The sequence below is a fragment of the Pongo abelii genome, chromosome 16, assembly GCF_028885655.2.
Source record: "Pongo abelii isolate AG06213 chromosome 16, NHGRI_mPonAbe1-v2.0_pri, whole genome shotgun sequence".
Lineage (NCBI taxonomy): Eukaryota > Metazoa > Chordata > Mammalia > Primates > Hominidae > Pongo > Pongo abelii.
In genome coordinates, this window is record NC_072001.2 from 43,537,098 (window position 1) to 43,555,532 (window position 18,435).

The 18,435-nt window shown below is 40.4% G+C and overlaps 1 protein-coding gene across 2 annotated transcripts in view; it reads left to right on the forward strand.

Annotated features, from left to right (window-relative positions):
- KNL1 (kinetochore scaffold 1) overlaps positions 1 to 18,435 on the forward strand; it is a 68,413-nt gene that overhangs the window by 40,468 nt on the left and 9,510 nt on the right. For both annotated transcript variants that reach the window (XM_024232777.2, XM_054531395.1), the window contains exons 14-21: positions 6,526 to 6,641; positions 10,597 to 10,687; positions 11,272 to 11,388; positions 12,589 to 12,676; positions 15,917 to 15,994; positions 16,178 to 16,217; positions 17,110 to 17,211; positions 17,644 to 17,744. In XM_024232777.2, coding sequence (XP_024088545.2) covers positions 6,526 to 6,641; positions 10,597 to 10,687; positions 11,272 to 11,388; positions 12,589 to 12,676; positions 15,917 to 15,994; positions 16,178 to 16,217; positions 17,110 to 17,211; positions 17,644 to 17,744 — 733 coding nt within the window. The remainder of the gene's footprint in view (positions 1 to 6,525; positions 6,642 to 10,596; positions 10,688 to 11,271; positions 11,389 to 12,588; positions 12,677 to 15,916; positions 15,995 to 16,177; positions 16,218 to 17,109; positions 17,212 to 17,643; positions 17,745 to 18,435) is intronic.

Here is an 18,435-nt window from a genome sequence, read left to right on the forward strand (position 1 = left end):
GAAAGGTAAATCAAGGATAGAAATTGGGAAGATGGGCACACCTCTTTTGGGCCTCAGCCTCATTACCATGATAGCTGCCAGTAGAATCCTCTTGCCTCAGCTGTAGATAGGGAGGAGAAAGGAGCTTAGGTGTGCATCCAGGGACTGATTTTCTACTTTTCTTACAAAGGGAAAGTAGAAAGAGTATCAGGAGACCAAGACCAAACAGAGGAGAGCAGAGGGGAAGGATAGGAACAGGGAGGATGCTGGCAGGGTGAAGGAGGGACAGGATGCTTTAGGAATTGGTCCTTGACAGATTGATGTTATGAATCTTCTCCTTTCCTCCCAGGTCTTGCTGAAGTCAGGAGGGGCAGTAATAGGAAAATATATCTGGGAACAAACCTATCAAAATGGAAAGAGAGTTCAGGGTACTTCAGGAAAGAAGTTGAAAATCCCAAAATAGGAAAAGGCCAAAGAGATGGATTATATGTGGACCATGGAAAATGAGGTTCATGGCTGTGGGCATCTGTTTCAGGATTTTTTTTTTTTTTTTTTTTTTTTGAGATGGAGTTTTGCTTTGTCACCCAGGCTAGAGTGCAGTGGCGCGATCTCGGCTCACTGCAACCTCCACCTCCTGGGTTCATGCCATTCTCCTGCCTCAGCCTCCCGAGTAGCTGGAACTACAGGTGCCTGCCACCATGCCCGGCTAATTTTTTGTATTTTTTTTTAGTAGAGACAGGGTTTCACTGTGTTAGCCAGGATGGTCTCGATCTCCTGACCTCGTGATCTGCCCACCTCAGCCTCCCAAAGTGCTGGGATTACAGTCGTGAGCCACCATGCCCGGCCTGTTTCAGGATTTGTTTTTTGAGACGGAATTTCACTCTTCTTGCCCAGGCTGGAGTGCGGTAGCATGATCTCGGCTTACCGCAACCTCCGCCTCCCGGGTTCAAGCAATTCTCCTGCCTCAGCCTCCCAAGTAGCTAGGATTACAGGCATACACCACCACGCCTGGCTAATTTTGTATTTTTAGTAGAGGCAGGGTTTCCCCGTGTTGGTCAGGCTGGTCTCAAACTCCCGACCTCAGATGATCCGCCCGCCTCAGCTTCCCAAAGTGCTGAGATTATAGGCGTGAGCCACCGCACCCACCTGGGGAATGTATTCTTGAGGCAGGGGGAGAGATGTGTGCCAGCCCTCATCGACATGTACACAGCTCCAATATATACGTACAGTTGCAGGAACTCAGTTGGCGGCACTAGCAGAAGGTGCTATTGTAGAGGCCCATGACCCCTTGCATGCTCATGTAGTGACTCAGGCCAAAGCACTGTAACTCACATCCCCTAGTAAGGGTGAGGAACTGTTTTTGTTGTTTGTTTTTTGTTTTATTTGAGACGGAGTCTCGCTCTGTCACCCAGGCTGGAGTGCACTTCCCGGGTTCAAGTGATTCTCCCTGCCTCAGCCTCCCCAGTAGCTGGGATTACAGGCACCCACCACCATGCCTGGCTAATTTTTGTATTTTTAGTAGACATGGGATTTCGCCATGTTGACCAGGCTGGTCTCGAACTCCTGACCTCTGGTGATCTGCCTGCCTCGGCCTCCCAAAGTACTGGGATTACAGGCATGAGCCACCGCACCCAGCTGGTTGAGAAATTATTGCAAGTGCTCCTGCTAGGCTTGAAGTTCTCAGGTGCTGATTATGTATAAGTTGGACACTACTTAATCATAGTAAGTCCAGGAGAGGAGGGTGGCTTTATACATGGTGCTGAATTCAAGGTGCAGCAATTAATCCACCCACTGCATACAGCATAGGCAACTGCATTCAATATGTGCCTGCTGTGCATGAGCCTAATATTCATTGGCACTTTTATTCCTGGCAGATCTCTGGGAATGTGGTCTTGTGCTTCACTTCATGTGTTATGAAAGTTTATGATGAAACCTTTTTAAAACAATTTTAGTATTATAGAAAATTTCAAACATATCAGAAAATAGAGAATAGTTGTATTAACCCCCTGTATGTCTGTCACCCAACTTCAAAAATTATCAACTCTAGTCTTGGTGCTATGGCTCATCCCTGTAATCCCAGTACTTTGGGAGGCCTAGGCAGGAGGATCACTTGAGGTCAGGAGTTCGAGACCAGCCTGGCCAACCTGGTGAAACCCCCCTCTACCAAAAAAATACTAAAATTAGCTGAGAGTGGTGGTGCATGCCTGTAGTCCCAGCTACTTGTGAGGCTGAAGTGGGAGAATCACTTGAACCCGGGAGATGGAGGCTGCATGAGCTGACATCGCGCCACTGCACTCCAGCCTGAGCAACAGAGTGAGACCTTGTCTCAAAATTATCAACTCTTGTTTTTTCTCTACCTAACCCTCCATTTCCCCTCCCCCCATTATTGTGAAGCAAATCCCAAGCATCATCAATCAATCTGTAAGTATTTCAATGTGTATTCCCTAAAAAGGTGAAGACTCTTATTTTAAAAACATATCCAATATAATCATAACCTAAAATGGTTAATTATTCAGTCAGTGTTTACATTTCCCTGATCGTCTTATGCCTTTTTTTTTTTTTTTTCCCCAGTTTGTTATCTTGGGATCCAAATGAGATTCAAACATTGCCAATTAGTTGAAATCCCTCTCTAGTCTTATAATCTATAAGGTCCTTTTCCATCTCTCTTTTTCTTTTTTTTTTCTTTCTTTTTTTTTTGTATTTTTAAAATTTTTTTTAATCTTCGCTTTTTTTCTTTCCTTCCTTCCTTTTAATGAAGAAACCAGATTTTTCTTGTAGAGTTTACCACAGTCCAGATGTTGCTAATTGTGCATACCCAAATATTTCTCTGCCCTTGTTTTTTTTGTAAATTAATATAGGCTTGATCAGATTAACAGCGTTTTTTTTTTTTCAAGTTTACTTTATCGTTGTAATTCCATTAGGAAATAGATAATGTCTGGTGATGACGTGTATGCAGCCATTAATTCATTAGGGGTTGTAAAGAAGTGATATACTCCAGGTTGAGCATCCCTAATCCAAAAAATCAAAAATCTGAAATGCTCTAAAACCCACAATTTTTTAGTGCTGACGTGACAACACAAATGGAAAATTTCACACCTGACCTCATGTAATGGGTTGCTATTAAAATGTACTGTGAGTCAGGAATGATGGTGATGCCGAACAGCCACAGATAGTCCACATGGGTGGCTGAGGTAGTGATACCTTTGCTTTATGATGGTTCAATGTATATAAGCTTTGTTTCATGCAGATGATTTAAAATATTGTATGAAATTACTGTCAGGCTATGAGTATAAGATATATATGAAACATAAATTAATTTCATGTATAGACAGGTTCCATCCCCAAGATATGTCATTATGTGTATGCAAATATTCCAAAAATCTGAAAAAAAAATCCAAAATACTTGGCTGGGCATGGTGGCTCACACCTGTAATCCCAGCACTTTGGGACGCCAAGGCAGGCAGATTGCCTAAGCTCAGGAGTTCAAGACCAGCCTGGGCAACACAGTGAAACCCTATCGCTACTAAAAATACAAAAAAAATTAGCCGGGCCTGGCAGCATGCACCTGTAGTCCCAGCTACTCGGGAGACTGAGGCAGGAGAATTACTTGAACCTTGAACCCAGGAGGCGGAGGTTACAGTGAGCCAAGATCACGCCACTGCACTCCAGCCTAGATGACAGAGTGAGACTCTATCTCAAAAGAAAGAAAGAGAGAGAGAGAGAGAGAGAGAGAGAGGGAGGGAGGGAGGGAGGGAGGGAGGGAGGGAGGGAGGGAAGGGGGAGGGGGAGGGAGGGGAGGGGAGGGGAGGGGAGGGGAAGGAAGGGGAGGGGAGGGGAAGGAAGGGGAGGGGAGGGGAGGGGAAGGAAGGGGAGGGGACGGGAGGGGAGGGGAGGGGAGGGGGAAAACATAATCTGGGTTCTGGTGTTGTCATTATTTAGAGATGGGGTCTCACTTCCTCACCATGCCCAGCTAAAGTTTAAAAACTTTTAAAGACAAGCTCTTGCTTTGTTTCTCAGGCTGATCTCAAGTGATCCTCCTGCCTCAACCTCCTGGGATTACAGCATGAGCCACTGTGCCCAGGTCTGCCATTTTTTTTTCTTTTCTTTCTTTTTTTTTTTTTTTTGAGACAGAGTCTTGCTCTGTCACCTAGTCTGGAGTGCAGTGGTGCGATCTCGGCTCACTGCAACCTCCACCTCCCGGGTTCAAGTGATTTTCTCACCTCAGCACCCCAAGTAGCTGGGATTACAGGTGCCCGCCACCACGCCCGGCTAATTTTTGTATTTTTTAGTAGAGATGGGGTTTCGCCAGGTGGGCCAGGCTGGTCTTCAGCTCCTGACCTCAGGTGATCCACCTGCCTTGGCCTCCCAAAGTGTTGGGATTACAGGCGTGAGCCACAGCTCCTGGCTGCCATTTCTTTTTTTTTTTTTCTTTCTTTTTTTTTTTTTTTGAGACGCAGTTTCACTCTTGTTGCACAGGCTGGAGTGCAATGGCACTGTCTCTGCTCACCGCAACCTCCGCCTCCCGATTTCAAGTGATTCTCCTGCCTCAGCCTCCCGAGTAGCTGGGATTACAGGCATGTGCTACCACATCCGGCTAATTTTGTATTTTTAGAAGAGACAGGGTTTGTCTATTGTTGGTCAGGCTGGTCACCAACTCCCAAACTCAGGTGATCCACCTGCCCTGGCCTCCCAAAGTGCTGGGATTACAGGCATGAGCCACTGCACCCCGCCTGCCATTTCTTTTTTAACCAGTACATATAGTTTTGATTTTTATGTATAATTCTAGCCTTAAAAATCCTTTTTTTTTTTTTTTTTTTGGCTGGGTGCAGTGGCTCATGCTCGTAATCCTAGCACTTTGGGAGACCAGAGGAAGAGGATCACTTGATCTAGGAGTTTGAGACCAGCCTGGGCAACGTAGCAAAACCCCATAACTAAAAAAAAAAATTTTGGCCCGGCACGATGGCTCATGTCTATAATCCCAGCACTTTGGGAAGCCGAGGTGGGCAGATCACCTGAGGCCAGGAGTTCGAGACCAGTCTGGCCAACATGGTGAAACCCCGTATCTACTAAAAATACAAAAGTAGCCGGGCCTGGTGGCACACACCTGTAATCCCCGTTACTGTGGAGGCTGAGGCAGGAGAATCGCTTGAAGCCGCAAGGTGGAGGTTGCAGTGAGCTGAGATCACACCACTTCACTCCAGCCTGGGCAACAAGAGCAAAACTTCATCTCAAAAAAAAAAAAAAAAGGAAAAAAAAATTTTTTTTAATTAGCCAAGCATGGTGGCTGGCATGCACCTGTAGTCCCAGCTAATTGGCAGGCTGAGGTTGGGGGACTGCTTGATCCCGGGAGGCTGAGGCTGCAATGAGCCGTGATCACACCATTACACTGCAGCCTAGGCAACAGCTAGACCCCATCTCAAAAAAAAAAAAAGGCTAGTCATAGCTGGAGACAGTGGCTCACATCTGTAATCCCAGTGCTTTGGGAGGTTGAGGCAGGAGAATCACTTGAGGCCAGGAATTCAAAACTATCCTGGGCAACATAGCAAGACCCCATCTCTACAAAAAATTTTAAAATTAGCCAGGCGTGGTGACACACCTGTAGTCCTAGCTACTGGAGAGGATGAGGCAGGAAGATCGCTTGAGCCTAGGAGTTGGAGATTCAGTTGTGGGGTTTTGTTTGATTTTTGTAAATAAGGAGCTGACTTGATTTTTTTCTTTTCTTTTCTTTTTTTTTTTTTTTTTTTTTTTGAGATGGAGTCTTGTTCTGTTGCCCAGGCTGGAGTGCAGTGGCGCAATCTCGGCTCACTGCGGCCTACACCTCCCGGGCTCAAGTAATTCTCCTGCTTCAGCTTCTGGAGTAGCTGGGACTACAGGTGTGCACCACCATGCCCAGCTAATTTTTGAATTTTTAGTAGAGACAGGGTTTCACCGTATTGGCCAGGCTGGTCTCAAACTCCTGACCTCAAGTGATCTGCCTGCCACCTCCCAAAGTGCTGGGATTACAGGTGTGATCCACCGTGCCCGGCCCTGACTTGATTTTATCAATACTGCATCAAGGACATCAAAGCCATTGGATTAGTTCTATAAAACATTTTTAAATAACCAAATTTTCACTGCTTTATTTTATAATTGGAGGATATGCCAGAAAAGTTTGAGTTCAGCCTGGGATAGAGTAAGGATTATGGCTAGAGAATGGGAATAGTTACTAGGAAACTGGCTTAAAAAAAAAATTAAAAAGGGTTCCTGGTAAGTTTGAATTTTTAGGTAATATTTATTTTCTTAACGCAAAGCCATTTTCAAATTACTGTCATTCCCATGTGAGTAAGAACAACCACAGTTCCAATAAACATCTATGGGGAAAGGGACTTAGAAGTCAGAGACTTGAATTCAGATTCCAATTTTTTGTTTACTGGCATTATGAACTTGAGTATTCAAATTTTTCTTTGTAGAACATTTTAAAATAGGCACTCTGAAATTTGAGTTAATTGTTAAATATGGTTTTGTCTGCAAGATACCAGTTCTCAGGGACTGAATTTTTTTTTCCAGTTTACTGTAAACACACCACCTACTCCAGAAGACCTGATGTTAAGTCAATATGTTTACCGACCCAAGATACAGATTTATAGAGAAGATTGTGAGGCTCGTCGCCAAAAGATTGAAGAGTATGAAAGCTTTAATTTTTGTGTGTTTTTTTGAGGGGAGGGATCAGTGAATAGTTTGTGTGGTAAGGTTTTGATTAGAATAATGCTGGCATGGGGTAAAATTGATGGCATTAATTGGCAGTGTGATGTGGGAGAAAGAGCTTTGGCCTCGTAGTCAGATTGAAGCTCAGTCTTGGCTTCAACACTAGCTGTGTAACCTTGGGTAAGTCATTTAACCTTCATTTCCAAATCCTTAAAGTGAGGATAATAAAGCCTACTCAGCCAATAGATATGAACAATAGAAATGGCATATATAAATTGTTTTCATACCATTCTTAGGAAAAAGTAGGTCCTTATTAAGAATAAACAGTAATTTTTAGATTATGATATCATAAGTTGATTGCTAGAGAACACCTTCAAAAGAAAATAGCCTTTAGAGATTTATGCAAGTTGAGTAACCTTAATGTGGAAATCGGAAATCTGAAATGCTCCAAAATCCAAAACATTTTAGCCACCAACATGATGCAGGTGGAAAATTCCACACATACGTAAGTACTTTACACAAACTTTTTCATGCACAAAATTGTTTAAAATATTGTGTAAAATTACCCTCAAACTATGTGTACAAGGTATATATGAAACATAAATGAATTTCACGTTTAGGCTTGGGTTTCACCTGCAAGGTGTCTCGTATATCCGAATAGTCCAAAATCCAAAACACTTCTGGTCCCAAGCATTTCAGATAAGGGATACTCAATCTATATATAGTGCCTGAAATCAGATTGCCTTTGAGTTTATAATTTTACCACATTTATGCTTGTTTACATATATAAAATAACATGGTTTTACATAGAAGATAGCTCATTGCTATGGTATACGTAAATACTGCAGACTGATTTACAAATTAGATATATCTAGATTCCCATAGGTAAATCAGACTGTAAAACTCAAAATAATGTTTATGTCATACTTATCTGGGACTATCCAATTAAATTTGAACCAATCTAACAGAAAAGAAATAAAATAATCTTTAAGAATTATCTGGGTTTTAGAAGTAGAAGAAAAAGAATATTAAAAATTTTTCAAAAGAATTACGTAGTTTTGGCCGGGCGCAGTGGCTCACACCTGTAATCCCAGCACTTTGGGAGGCCGAGGTGGGTGGATCACGAGGTCAGGAGATTGAGACCATCCTGGCTAACACAGTGAAACCCCGTCTCTACTAAAAATACAAAAAATTAGCCAGGTGTGGTGGCGGGCACCTGTAGTCCCAGCTACTCGGGAGGCTGAGGCAGGAGAATGGCACGAACCCGGGAGGTGGAGCTTGCAGTGAGCTGAGATCGCACCACTGCACTCCAGCAGCTTGGGCCAAAGAGCGAGACTCAGTCTCAAAAAAAAAAAGAATTACGTAGTTTTAAAATCAGAAATTTAAGATTTTTCAGATTTTCCTGATTCTGTTCATTTAACAAATATTTATTGAGCACCTACATATGCCAGGTACTATACTAGGCACTGGGGTTCATCACCGAAAAAACTGGCAAATTTTGTATCTTCATGTTGTTGGAAAGAGTTGGCTGTGTCAGGATTTCCCTGAGAATGTTTGTTTGTTTGTTTCTTTGTTTATTTTAATTGAGACAGAGTCTCGCCCTGTTGCCCAGGCTGGAGTGCAGTAGCACCATCTCGGCTCACTGCAACCGCTGCATCCTGGGTTCAAGCGATTCTCTTGCCTCAGCCTCCCGGGTAGCTGGGATTACAGGTGCCCACCAACATGCCAGGCTAATTTTTGTATTTTTAGTAGAGATGGGGTTTCACCATGTTGGCCAGGCTGGTCCTGAACTCCTGACCTCAAGTGATCTACCCACCTCAGCCTCCCAAAGTGCTGGGATTACAGGCGTGAACCACCGCACCAGCTGAGAATGTTTATTTTGAATGAAACAGGATCTTACACTCAGTGAGCAGTAGGTTTAGGTGTGCTTTACTCTTTGATTTTGCATCTGTGTGCCTGCATATGTCCTCTACAAGAGATATTCTATCTCTGTTAGAAATTTATTTTCTCTGTTTATTAACAAAAGACTAATATATATTGAGACTATCATGGCTTTGCTGCTTTTATAGATGCTATTCTAAAAATGTGAAATATGACTTTGAACTGAATTGGAAACTTTTATTTTATTTTTTATTTTTATTTTTGAGATAGAGCCTCACTCTGTCACCCAGGCGCGATCTCGGCTTACTGAGAACTCTGCCTCCTGGGTTCATGCTATTCTCCTGCCTCAACCTCTACTACTACAGGCACCTGCCACCATGCCTGGCTAATGTTTTGTATTTTTAACAGAGACGAGGTTTCACCGTATTAACCAGGATGGTCTCGATCTCCTGACCCCGTGATCCACCTGCCTTAGGCCTCCCAAAGTCCTGGGATTACAGGCGTGAGCCACCACGCCTGGCTGGGAACTTTTATTAAAATAATATACAAAAAAATTAGATGGGCGTGGTGGCACACGCCTGTAGTCCTAGCTACTCGGGAAGCTGAGGCAAGAGAATTGCTTGAACCCAGAAGGTGGAGATTGCAATGAGCCAAGATTGTGCCACTGCACTCCAGCCTGGCAGCCTGGCAACAGGGTGAGACTCCATCTCAAAAAAAATCAAATAATAATAGCTACAACTTTATAGCAGCGATCATTGACAGACCTTAGGATTCTTTATAAGCAAAATGTTTCACATTGGAACAAGTTGGTAGGTTGAGATGAGAATTCTGTTAGTGATAGAAGTTTTTTTGATGTATGACATTCTTGAACTGCCATTCTTCAAGTGAATAATCAGGCTTTTCTTGAATGAATTCCCCTTTTATTATGTAGAAAAAAACTAGGAAGAATTAAATTAAGCATGATTGTAGATCTGAGCTGGTTCATTCAAGCTGGCTTCTGAACCCTGTGCTTGAAGGGGTGGCCTGCCCGTCCACACTTGTGGGTATTTCTAGTCGGATGGGACGAGAGACTGAGAAAAGAAATAAGACACAGAGACAAAGTATAGAGAAACAACAGTGGGCCCAGGGGACCGGCACTCAGCATACCAAGGACCTGTGCTGGCACCGGTCTCTGAGTTCCCTCAGTTTTTATTGATTATTATCTTCATTATTTCAGCAAAAAGGAATGTAGTAGGAGAGCAGGTTGATAATAAAGACAAAAACTTGTAAGCAATAGAATCTACGTCATAATTAAGTTTAAGGGAAGGTACTGTGACTGGATGTACACGTAAGCCAGATTTATGTTTCCACCCAAACATCTCAGTGGAGTAAAGAATAACAAGGCAGCATTGCTGCAAACATGTCTCGCTTCCCACCATAGGGCGGTTTTTCTCCTATCTCAGAATTGAACAAATGTACAATCGGGTTTTATACCGAGACGTTCAGTTCCCAGGGGCAGGCAGGAGACAGTGGCCTTCCTCTATCTCAACTGCAAGAGGCTTTCCTCTTTTACTAATCCACCTCAGCACAGACCATTTACGGGTGTCGGGCTGGGGGACGGTCAGGTCTTTCTCATCCCACGAGGCCATATTTCAGACTATCACATGGGGAGAAACCTTGGACAATACCCCACTTTCAAGGGCAGAGGTCCCTGCAGCTTTCCGCAGTGTATTGTGCCCCTGGTTTATTGAGACTAGAGAATAGCGATGACTTTTACCAAGTATACTGCTTGTAAACATTTTGTCAACAAGGTACGTCCTGCACAGCCCTAGATCCCTTAAACCTTGATTTCATACAACACATGTTTTTGTGAGCTTCAGGTTGGGTCAAAGTGGCTGGGGCAAAGTGGTTGGGGCAAAGCTACAAATTAACAACATCTCAGCAAAGCAGTTGTTCAAAGTACAGGTCTTTTTCCAAATGGAGTCTCTTAAGTCTTTCCTTTCTACATAGACACAGTAACAGTCTGATCTCTTTCTTTTCCCTACAGTGCTAATTAACTTTTCCGTATTTTAGATTAAAGCTTTCTGCATTGAACCAAGATAAGCTGTTGGTTGATATAAATAAGAACCTGTGGGAAAAAATGAGACACTGCTCTGACAAAGAGGTACTTTTGTCTCATTTTCTGAATGAGAATCAGTAAAGACATTTCTGAACGATGTTTATTGTGAAATGAGTAACTGTTACTTGGTCACAGTGATGAGTTATTTAACTGATTTTTTAGGTGTAATGTGGTACCAAGGTCTTATTTAATTATACACAATTGTTAATATATAATCTTTTCAAACCTGAGATGATCAATTTAATATATGAAATATAGTTGAAGTTTATTTAGAGTTCCCTCCTTGCTATTTGCCTTTCACTTAGATTTAGACGAAGAAAAGATTTACTTTAATTGATTAAATAGCAAGCGACCCATTTTATATGTGCTCTAATATATTAAAAAGTTTCATTAACTAAGAGCCTGTCATTTTCTAATTCATAATATGAATAAGTGAATTAAAGGCAGGAATCAAAACTGAAATCTTTTTTCTGGTCTTAGACAATTATATGGAATTAAACTTGCAAATGACAAATATCCTGCCTTAGGATATCCTGCCTTAGGATCGGCAAAGCCTAGCCTTCCTAGACCATTTACCTCTTCTGACTCGTTTGTTTTAGTACAGTGTTCTCTATAACTTTCCCTTCCAGCTGAAGGCCTTTGGAATTTATCTTAACAAAATAAAGTCACGTTTTACCAAGATGACTAAAGTCTTCACTCACCAAGGAAAAGTGGCTCTGTATGGCAAGCTGGTGCAGTCAGCTCAGGTAATTTGAGACAGTTAATATCATAGAAAGAAAGAGATATTAAAATTACTTTCTAGTGGTTATAGAATATGAAGAATCTTCCTTAGAAGACATGTGAATAAGACTTGGGCAAAAACTTAAAATTAAGAGGTAAGGTTCAATTTGTCAAAAGTGGCAAATCCTGACATCTTGAGTAATATTGGAATAAAATTACTAATGTGGACCTATGTCTCATCTCAAATACTATTATCCATCATACATACTGAAATAAAATACATAGGATTCTGGTCTCCCATTGCTAAGGACTATACCATAGTATTATCTTCTTCATAGTCCATACTAAGCTGTATATGTATGCATATGTGTTTAAAGTAGCATTTCCCAAAATGATTAGCTTTTTTAAAAGGCTCTGCATAAAAAAACTTTCCATTGGCAAGTAAGTATGGGAAATGTTGCAAGCAATATGCCCTTTCAGAGAAATATAACTTTTTTAAGTCTAAGCATTAATGCTGTAATTCTTTTTGACCACTGTTTCCCATGTTTAGTTCATCATAGAAATGTTTTTAAGTAATAAATATTAATATATTGTATTCCATGGAACACCTATAGAAATGCTAAAATAAAGTGCCAGAATTAGTTTTATGTCAATATGCTTTTTAAATTATTTCATTTTCTTTTAATAAAATATTTTATTAAATTTATAAAATAAACTTATTTTCCAGAGTTCTTTTGGCTAAAACTTATTTTAATAAAATTTACTTTTTTTTTTAAGTTCCAACCTAAAGCTTTGACCTTCATTTTAAGATTTGCCTGTTTGTGGGCTGGGCGCGGTGGCTCACGCCTGTAATCCCAGCACTTTGGGAGGCTGAGGCGGACGGATCACGAGGTTGGGAGATCGAGACCATCCTGGCTAACACGGTGAAACCCTTTCTCTACTAAAAATACAAAAAATTAGCCAGGCGTGGTGGCAGGCAACTGTAGTCCCAGCTAATCAGGAGGCTGAGGCAGGAGAATGGCGTGAACCCGGGAGGCGGAGCTTGCAATGAGCCCAGATGGCGCCACTGCACTCCAGCCTGGAATGAGACTCTGCCTCAAAAAAAAAAAAAAGAGAGAGATTTGCCTGTTTGTGATCATGATAGAGCGATTATGTGAGCAATTTGAACCATTTATAATATTTTCTTTAGAGGTTTAACTTGACAGTCTATAATCTTTTGTATTTAGAATGAGAGGGAGAAACTTCAAATAAAGATAGATGAGATGGATAAAATACTTAAGAAGATCGATAACTGCCTCACTGAGATGGAAACAGGTAAAGTATTTTAAATACTTTTCCAAAAGAAAATTTAATTTTATCTAAATGCTCTCCTACAGTAGAGAATGTTGGTACCACGATATTGAAGACTTGTCTTAGCAACTTGAAATATTAAATTAGAGTAAATTGGCTGGGCACAGTGGCTCATGCCTGTAATCCCAGCACTTTGGGAGGCCGAGCCGGGCAGATCACCTGAGGTCAGGAGTTCGAGACCAGCCTGGCCAACATGGTGAAACTCCATCTCTACTAAAAATTTAAAAATTAGCTGGGCGTGGTGGTGGCCACCTGTAGTCTCAGCTACTCAGGAGGCTGAGGCAGGAGAATCGCTTGAACCCAGGATGTGCAGGTTGCAGTGAGCTAAGATTGCACCACTGCACTCCAGCCTGGGTGACAGAGTGAGACTCCATCTCAAAAAAAATAATAATAAAATAAATAAATAAATAAATTAGAGCAAATTAAAGTTCCTTTACTATAGTCATCCATGATTCAATCAAGATTTAACCTAGACTGTAATTTTGTGTTTTTTAATAGATGAATTTATCTCAGTTTGAAAGCCGTCTGTCCTTTCAGTTTGGTCTTTATAATCCCAACTTTTTAGAGTTACTCTCCTGAAACTCTTTTCTCAAAGATCACATGATTCTGCAGTCATCAGATTTTGTTCTTCTCAGTCCTTAGCCATTTTGACCTCTTTCAGCATTTGACACTGATGACTGTTCTTTTCTTCCTGAAATGTTCATCTCCCTTAATCTCTGTGACAATGCACTATCTTGACCCAGTTGTTTTCTCCTGGCTGCTCAATCCAGCTTCTCTGTTGGCCTCTCTTTCTCTAACTGATCCCTTGTGGGGATTTAGATTTTATCATCTGTTCTTTTCTATATTCTCTCCCCCAATGCTTTCATGTGCCTTAATAATTATGTGACTGATTCCCAAATTTAAATTCCTCAAGCATTTTTTGAGCGTATACTGCATGCCAGATACTGTGCTTAGTATCAGAAAAGAAATAAAAATATTTAAGACACAGATTTTGCCCTAAAGTAGCTTATAATCATTTCAGGTGAGGGCATCTTTAGCCTCTCTTTCTTGAATTCTAGACTCAATTTCTAGCTTCCTTCTGAACCTGTATGCAAAAAATATCCTTAAACACCTTAAACTGTGAATACAGCCTGGGCAACAGAGTGAGGCACTATCTCTACAAAAAACAAGAGATTAGCTCAGCGTGGCGGCACATACCTGTAGTCCTAGCTACTTGGGAGGCTGAGGCAGGAAGATCTCTTGAGCCCAGGAGGTCAAGACTACAGTGAGGCAAGATCACACCACTGCACTCCAGCCTGTGCAACAGAGCGAACTAAATAAATAAATTTAAATATATTCTCCGAACTCCAAAATAAAATCCAAAAACTTGTTCTCTCTTATAATGTTTCTCATCTTTATTTATAGCAGTCACAATTCTTATACATTGTAAAAGACTCAATACTTTCATTGTCTTTGAGGCTCTTTTGACAAGTCCTGTCATCGGCAGCTTCAGCATCTCATGTGTTTATTTTCCTTTCCTATTAAGGCTCATCTTAATTCTGAAATGTGCTATTTCAGTCTTCTAACTAATCTTTATACATTCTTACCATTATTCCACCTTTTTCCATTCCAGCCTGCACATTGCTGCCAGATTAATAATTATGAAAGACAGTTTTCATTAATGTTACTCCTTTGAAAAACTTCTGTCTTTCCATTTATTACAAAGTAAAGTCCAAACTTAATTTTTTTTTTTTTTTTTTTTTTGAGACGGTATTTCACTCTCGTTACCCAGGCTGGAGTCAATGGCACAATCTCTGCTCACTGCAACCTCCGCCTTCCGGATTCAAGCGATTTTCCTGCCTAAGCTTCCCGAGTAGCTGGGATTACAGGCATGCACCACCAGGCCCGGCTAATTTCTTTTTTTTGTATTTTTAGTAGAGACGGGATTTCTCCGTGTTGGTCAGGCTGATCTCGAACTCCCGACCTCCGGTGATCCGCCTGCCTCGGCCTCCCAAAGTGCTGGGATTACAGGCGTGAGCCACCGCGCCTGGCCCAAACTTAACTTTCTCTGTGGTTAGCTTAAAGAAAAAAAAAAAGTCCAAACTTCTGAGCTTGACATTTCATATCTTCTACAGTTGTTTTCAGATTTACATGATTTGTTACTACTCCCATACACCGCTTAAATTCCAACCAAACATTGCTGTTTTTATGCAGTTCTGCCACTTTTTTGATACAGAATCTCGCTCTGTCACCCAGGCTGGATTGCAGTGGCATGATCTCCGCTCACTGCAACCTCTGCCTCCTGGATTCAAGCAATTCTTGTGCCTCAGCCTCCCAAGTAGCTGGGATTACAGGCATGCACCACCACCCCCAGCTCATTTTTGTATTTTTAGTAGAGATGGTGTTTCACCATCTTGGTCAGGCTGGTCTCAACTCGTGGCCTCAAGTGATCTGCCCATCTCAGCCTCCCAAAGTGCTAGGATTACAGGCATCAGCCACTACACCTGCCTTTTTCTTTTTTTTAAAAAAAAAAAAAAAAGAGAGAGGCAGAATCTCACTCTGTTGTCCAGGCTGGGGTGCAGTGGCATGATCATAGCTCACTGCAGCTTCAAACTCCTGGGCTCAAGGAATCCTCCTTCCTCAGCCTCCTGAGTAGTTGGGACTATAGGCACATGCCACTAGCCTGATCGTTTCTACTTTGGTCTTTGCTACTACATACTACATTCTCCTTCTGTTTTTCACCGAAGAAAGTAGTCTATTTTCCTTGAGCTCTCGTGGCTCTTTTGTTAGTACTTCTTATATTACCCATCACATCTACTTGTATTATAGTTATTTTGTATAGTTTATCTTCCTGATTAATTTATAAGCTCTGTGGAGGCAGGAATCAGCTCTTCTTTTTCTCCATCTCCTTCAGAGTCCCTAGGACTATATTTCATACAGAGTAAGTGCCTAGTACATGTTTTTTGCACTGAATTGACCATGAGTACATGAATTCCATAGTCTAAAGTTCACCGCTTTGTTGACTACCTTACTTTCTCTTTCACAGAGAAAAAAAAAAATAGAAGCCATCAGACTAGAACTTCTGAACTTCCTACTACCAAAGAAACAATCTGTCATTGTTTAATAAATTGTTTTTGATTGAATTATTCTTTTTTTTTCCTTATTTTGTTTTCTTTTTTTACTTATTTTTCACTGAATTATTCTAACACATACTGTCTACTTTAGAAACTAAGAATTTGGAAGATGAAGAGAAAGACAATCCTGTGGAAGAATGGGATTCTGAAATAAGAGCTGCAGAAAAAGGTAATTGAATTAGTTAAGGAGATAAATGGGTGTGGGGGAAGCCCTTCTGTTCTGAGTTTGTTTATATACTTCGGTGAGATTAAGTCAGAATTTTCAATAAAACAGATGATTTTTGTGGCAACATTCTAATATGTTTGTTCTGGTTTTTTTGTTTGTTTGTTTGTTTGTTTTCTGTTTCCAAAGAATTGGAACAGCTGAAAACTGAAGAAGAGGAGCTTCAAAGGTCAGCCTTCAATCAAAGTGTTAGAAAATATAATGCTAAACTACAGAAGGCTAGATGACTTCCTGCCTCCAGAGACTGACAGGATTTGGGGACATGAGTCTTGACTTAGGCTGACTCAGGGCTTCTCCACTTTAAATGGAAACCTAGAGTCCATCTTAGTCAACAGTAGTTTTGAAGCACTTATTGTTTACAGGGCATTTATCCACAACAGTGTTTCTCAAGCTTGAATACTACCAGTATCCTTTTTGTTTAATAAATATAAATATAAACAAGTATAAAATGAAGTATATATTTCTTAGGCCTATGAATCTTATTCAACTGTAAGTGTAAAAGAAAGTAAATAGAAATAATGACAAAACCACTAAAATTCTAGTTGACAACATTAATTTGGCAGGTGATAGTGTTTGGCTGAAATTAAATTGATGCTAGCAAAATGATTAACAAAGATATGTTCTGTTTAGCTCTAACAACTAAACAAAACCAAATACAGGCAAAAAAAAAAAAACAAAACTGTGACATGTCTCAGTTTTAAAGTAGATCTTATGATCTACATTATGCTTATATTTTTATATTTTTGCTTTTTATCAAAAATAAAAATGTAGTATTTAAAAATTATCTTAATATGTGAATCCCAAGGATATCTTCATGCATCCTAATTTGAAAAACAATGATTTATGCCTTTCCCGGGTAGACCCACTTCTAGATTAATGCTTATAAAAAAATAAAATAAAACTAAACTAAGAATGCAGAAATGGATGCCATACACCTAACATTATTACCTCAATGGGGAGTCATGTAACATGTGACTTCTTATCATAAACCTTTTATATTGATAGAGTCTGAATTCTCTAACAAAAGCCTTATCTCTCTGAATACCTGCTTTTATTTGCAGAAATCTCTTAGAACTGGAGATACAAAAAGAGCAGACCCTTGCTCAAATAGACTTTATGCAAAAACAAAGAAATAGAACTGAAGAGCTACTGGATCAGTTGAGGTAAGGAAATGCAGGCATCATTTGTTTGTGTTTTATTTTGTACCTCGTGGTTGTTTAAACCGATTGGAGCAATTGATGTATTTTTAATGTGTTGCTGTTTTTAACCTATGCAGTGCTGTTTCAAAAAGAGTCAGTGTACTCAACAGTAAGCTGGAAATAGAGTAGAAGAACTATGGAATTATAATTTTTCCATATTTTATACTTTTCATTACGTAGACTTGGTGTTTCTCCGATATACAACTCAAGATTGGATTCTTAGTTATTTCAAAAGCTTAAGTTTGTACATTCACAATATATGAATTGAAATATTTTCTCCCAGTCCAGTGGAAAAACATTAGCAGCTGCTGTTGGTACTGTTTGGGTGGTATCAGAAGTTCTCTTTTATGTTAATTTTAAAAATGCTTTTTTAAAATCTTGTTTATCTCTCTACAGCTTGTCTGAGTGGGATGTCGTTGAGTGGAGTGATGATCAAGCTGTATTCACCTTTGTTTATGACACGATACAACTCACCATCACCTTTGAAGAGTCAGTTGGTAAGGAGCCAAAGTGAGATAATTCTTTTACAGAAAAATGAATGGCTACACTCACTAAAGATTTCAAATCTTTATTTTACTATACTGATAACTATTGGCATGATGAGAGCACTGCTGAAAGTCTTAGAATAGTCACTTTATTGATAGCAGAATTTTATTTTATTATGTAAAGAATAAAATAAAAATGGAATTAGTGAACGTTGCCCTTTGTTGAATTACATTAAATAAAAATTTTGCTATCCAAATAATGGATAAACATAAGCTACTCATGTCTATTTACTATGAGTTTCTTTCTTTTCATCTCCATCTTTCGTGATAGAGAATAGAGAATTTACCCTAATGGCTGGAGATTCTTTTTTTTTTTTTTTTTTTTTTTTCTCTTTTTTTACTTAAGAGTGAGGCCCTGCAGCTCACGTCTGTAATCCCAGCACTTTGGGAGGCTGAGGTGGGTGGATCATCTGAGGTCAGGAGTTTGAAACCGGCCTGACCAACATGGTGAGGCCCCGTCTCTACTAAAACTACAAAAAATGAGCTGGGCATGCACCTGTAATCCTAGTTACTCGGGAGGCTGAGACAGGAGAATCATTTGAACCCAGGACGGGGAAGTTGCAGTGAGCCAAGATTGTGCCACTGCACTCCAGCCTGGGCAACAGAGCGAAACTCTGTCTCAAAAAAAAAAAAAAAAGTGAGG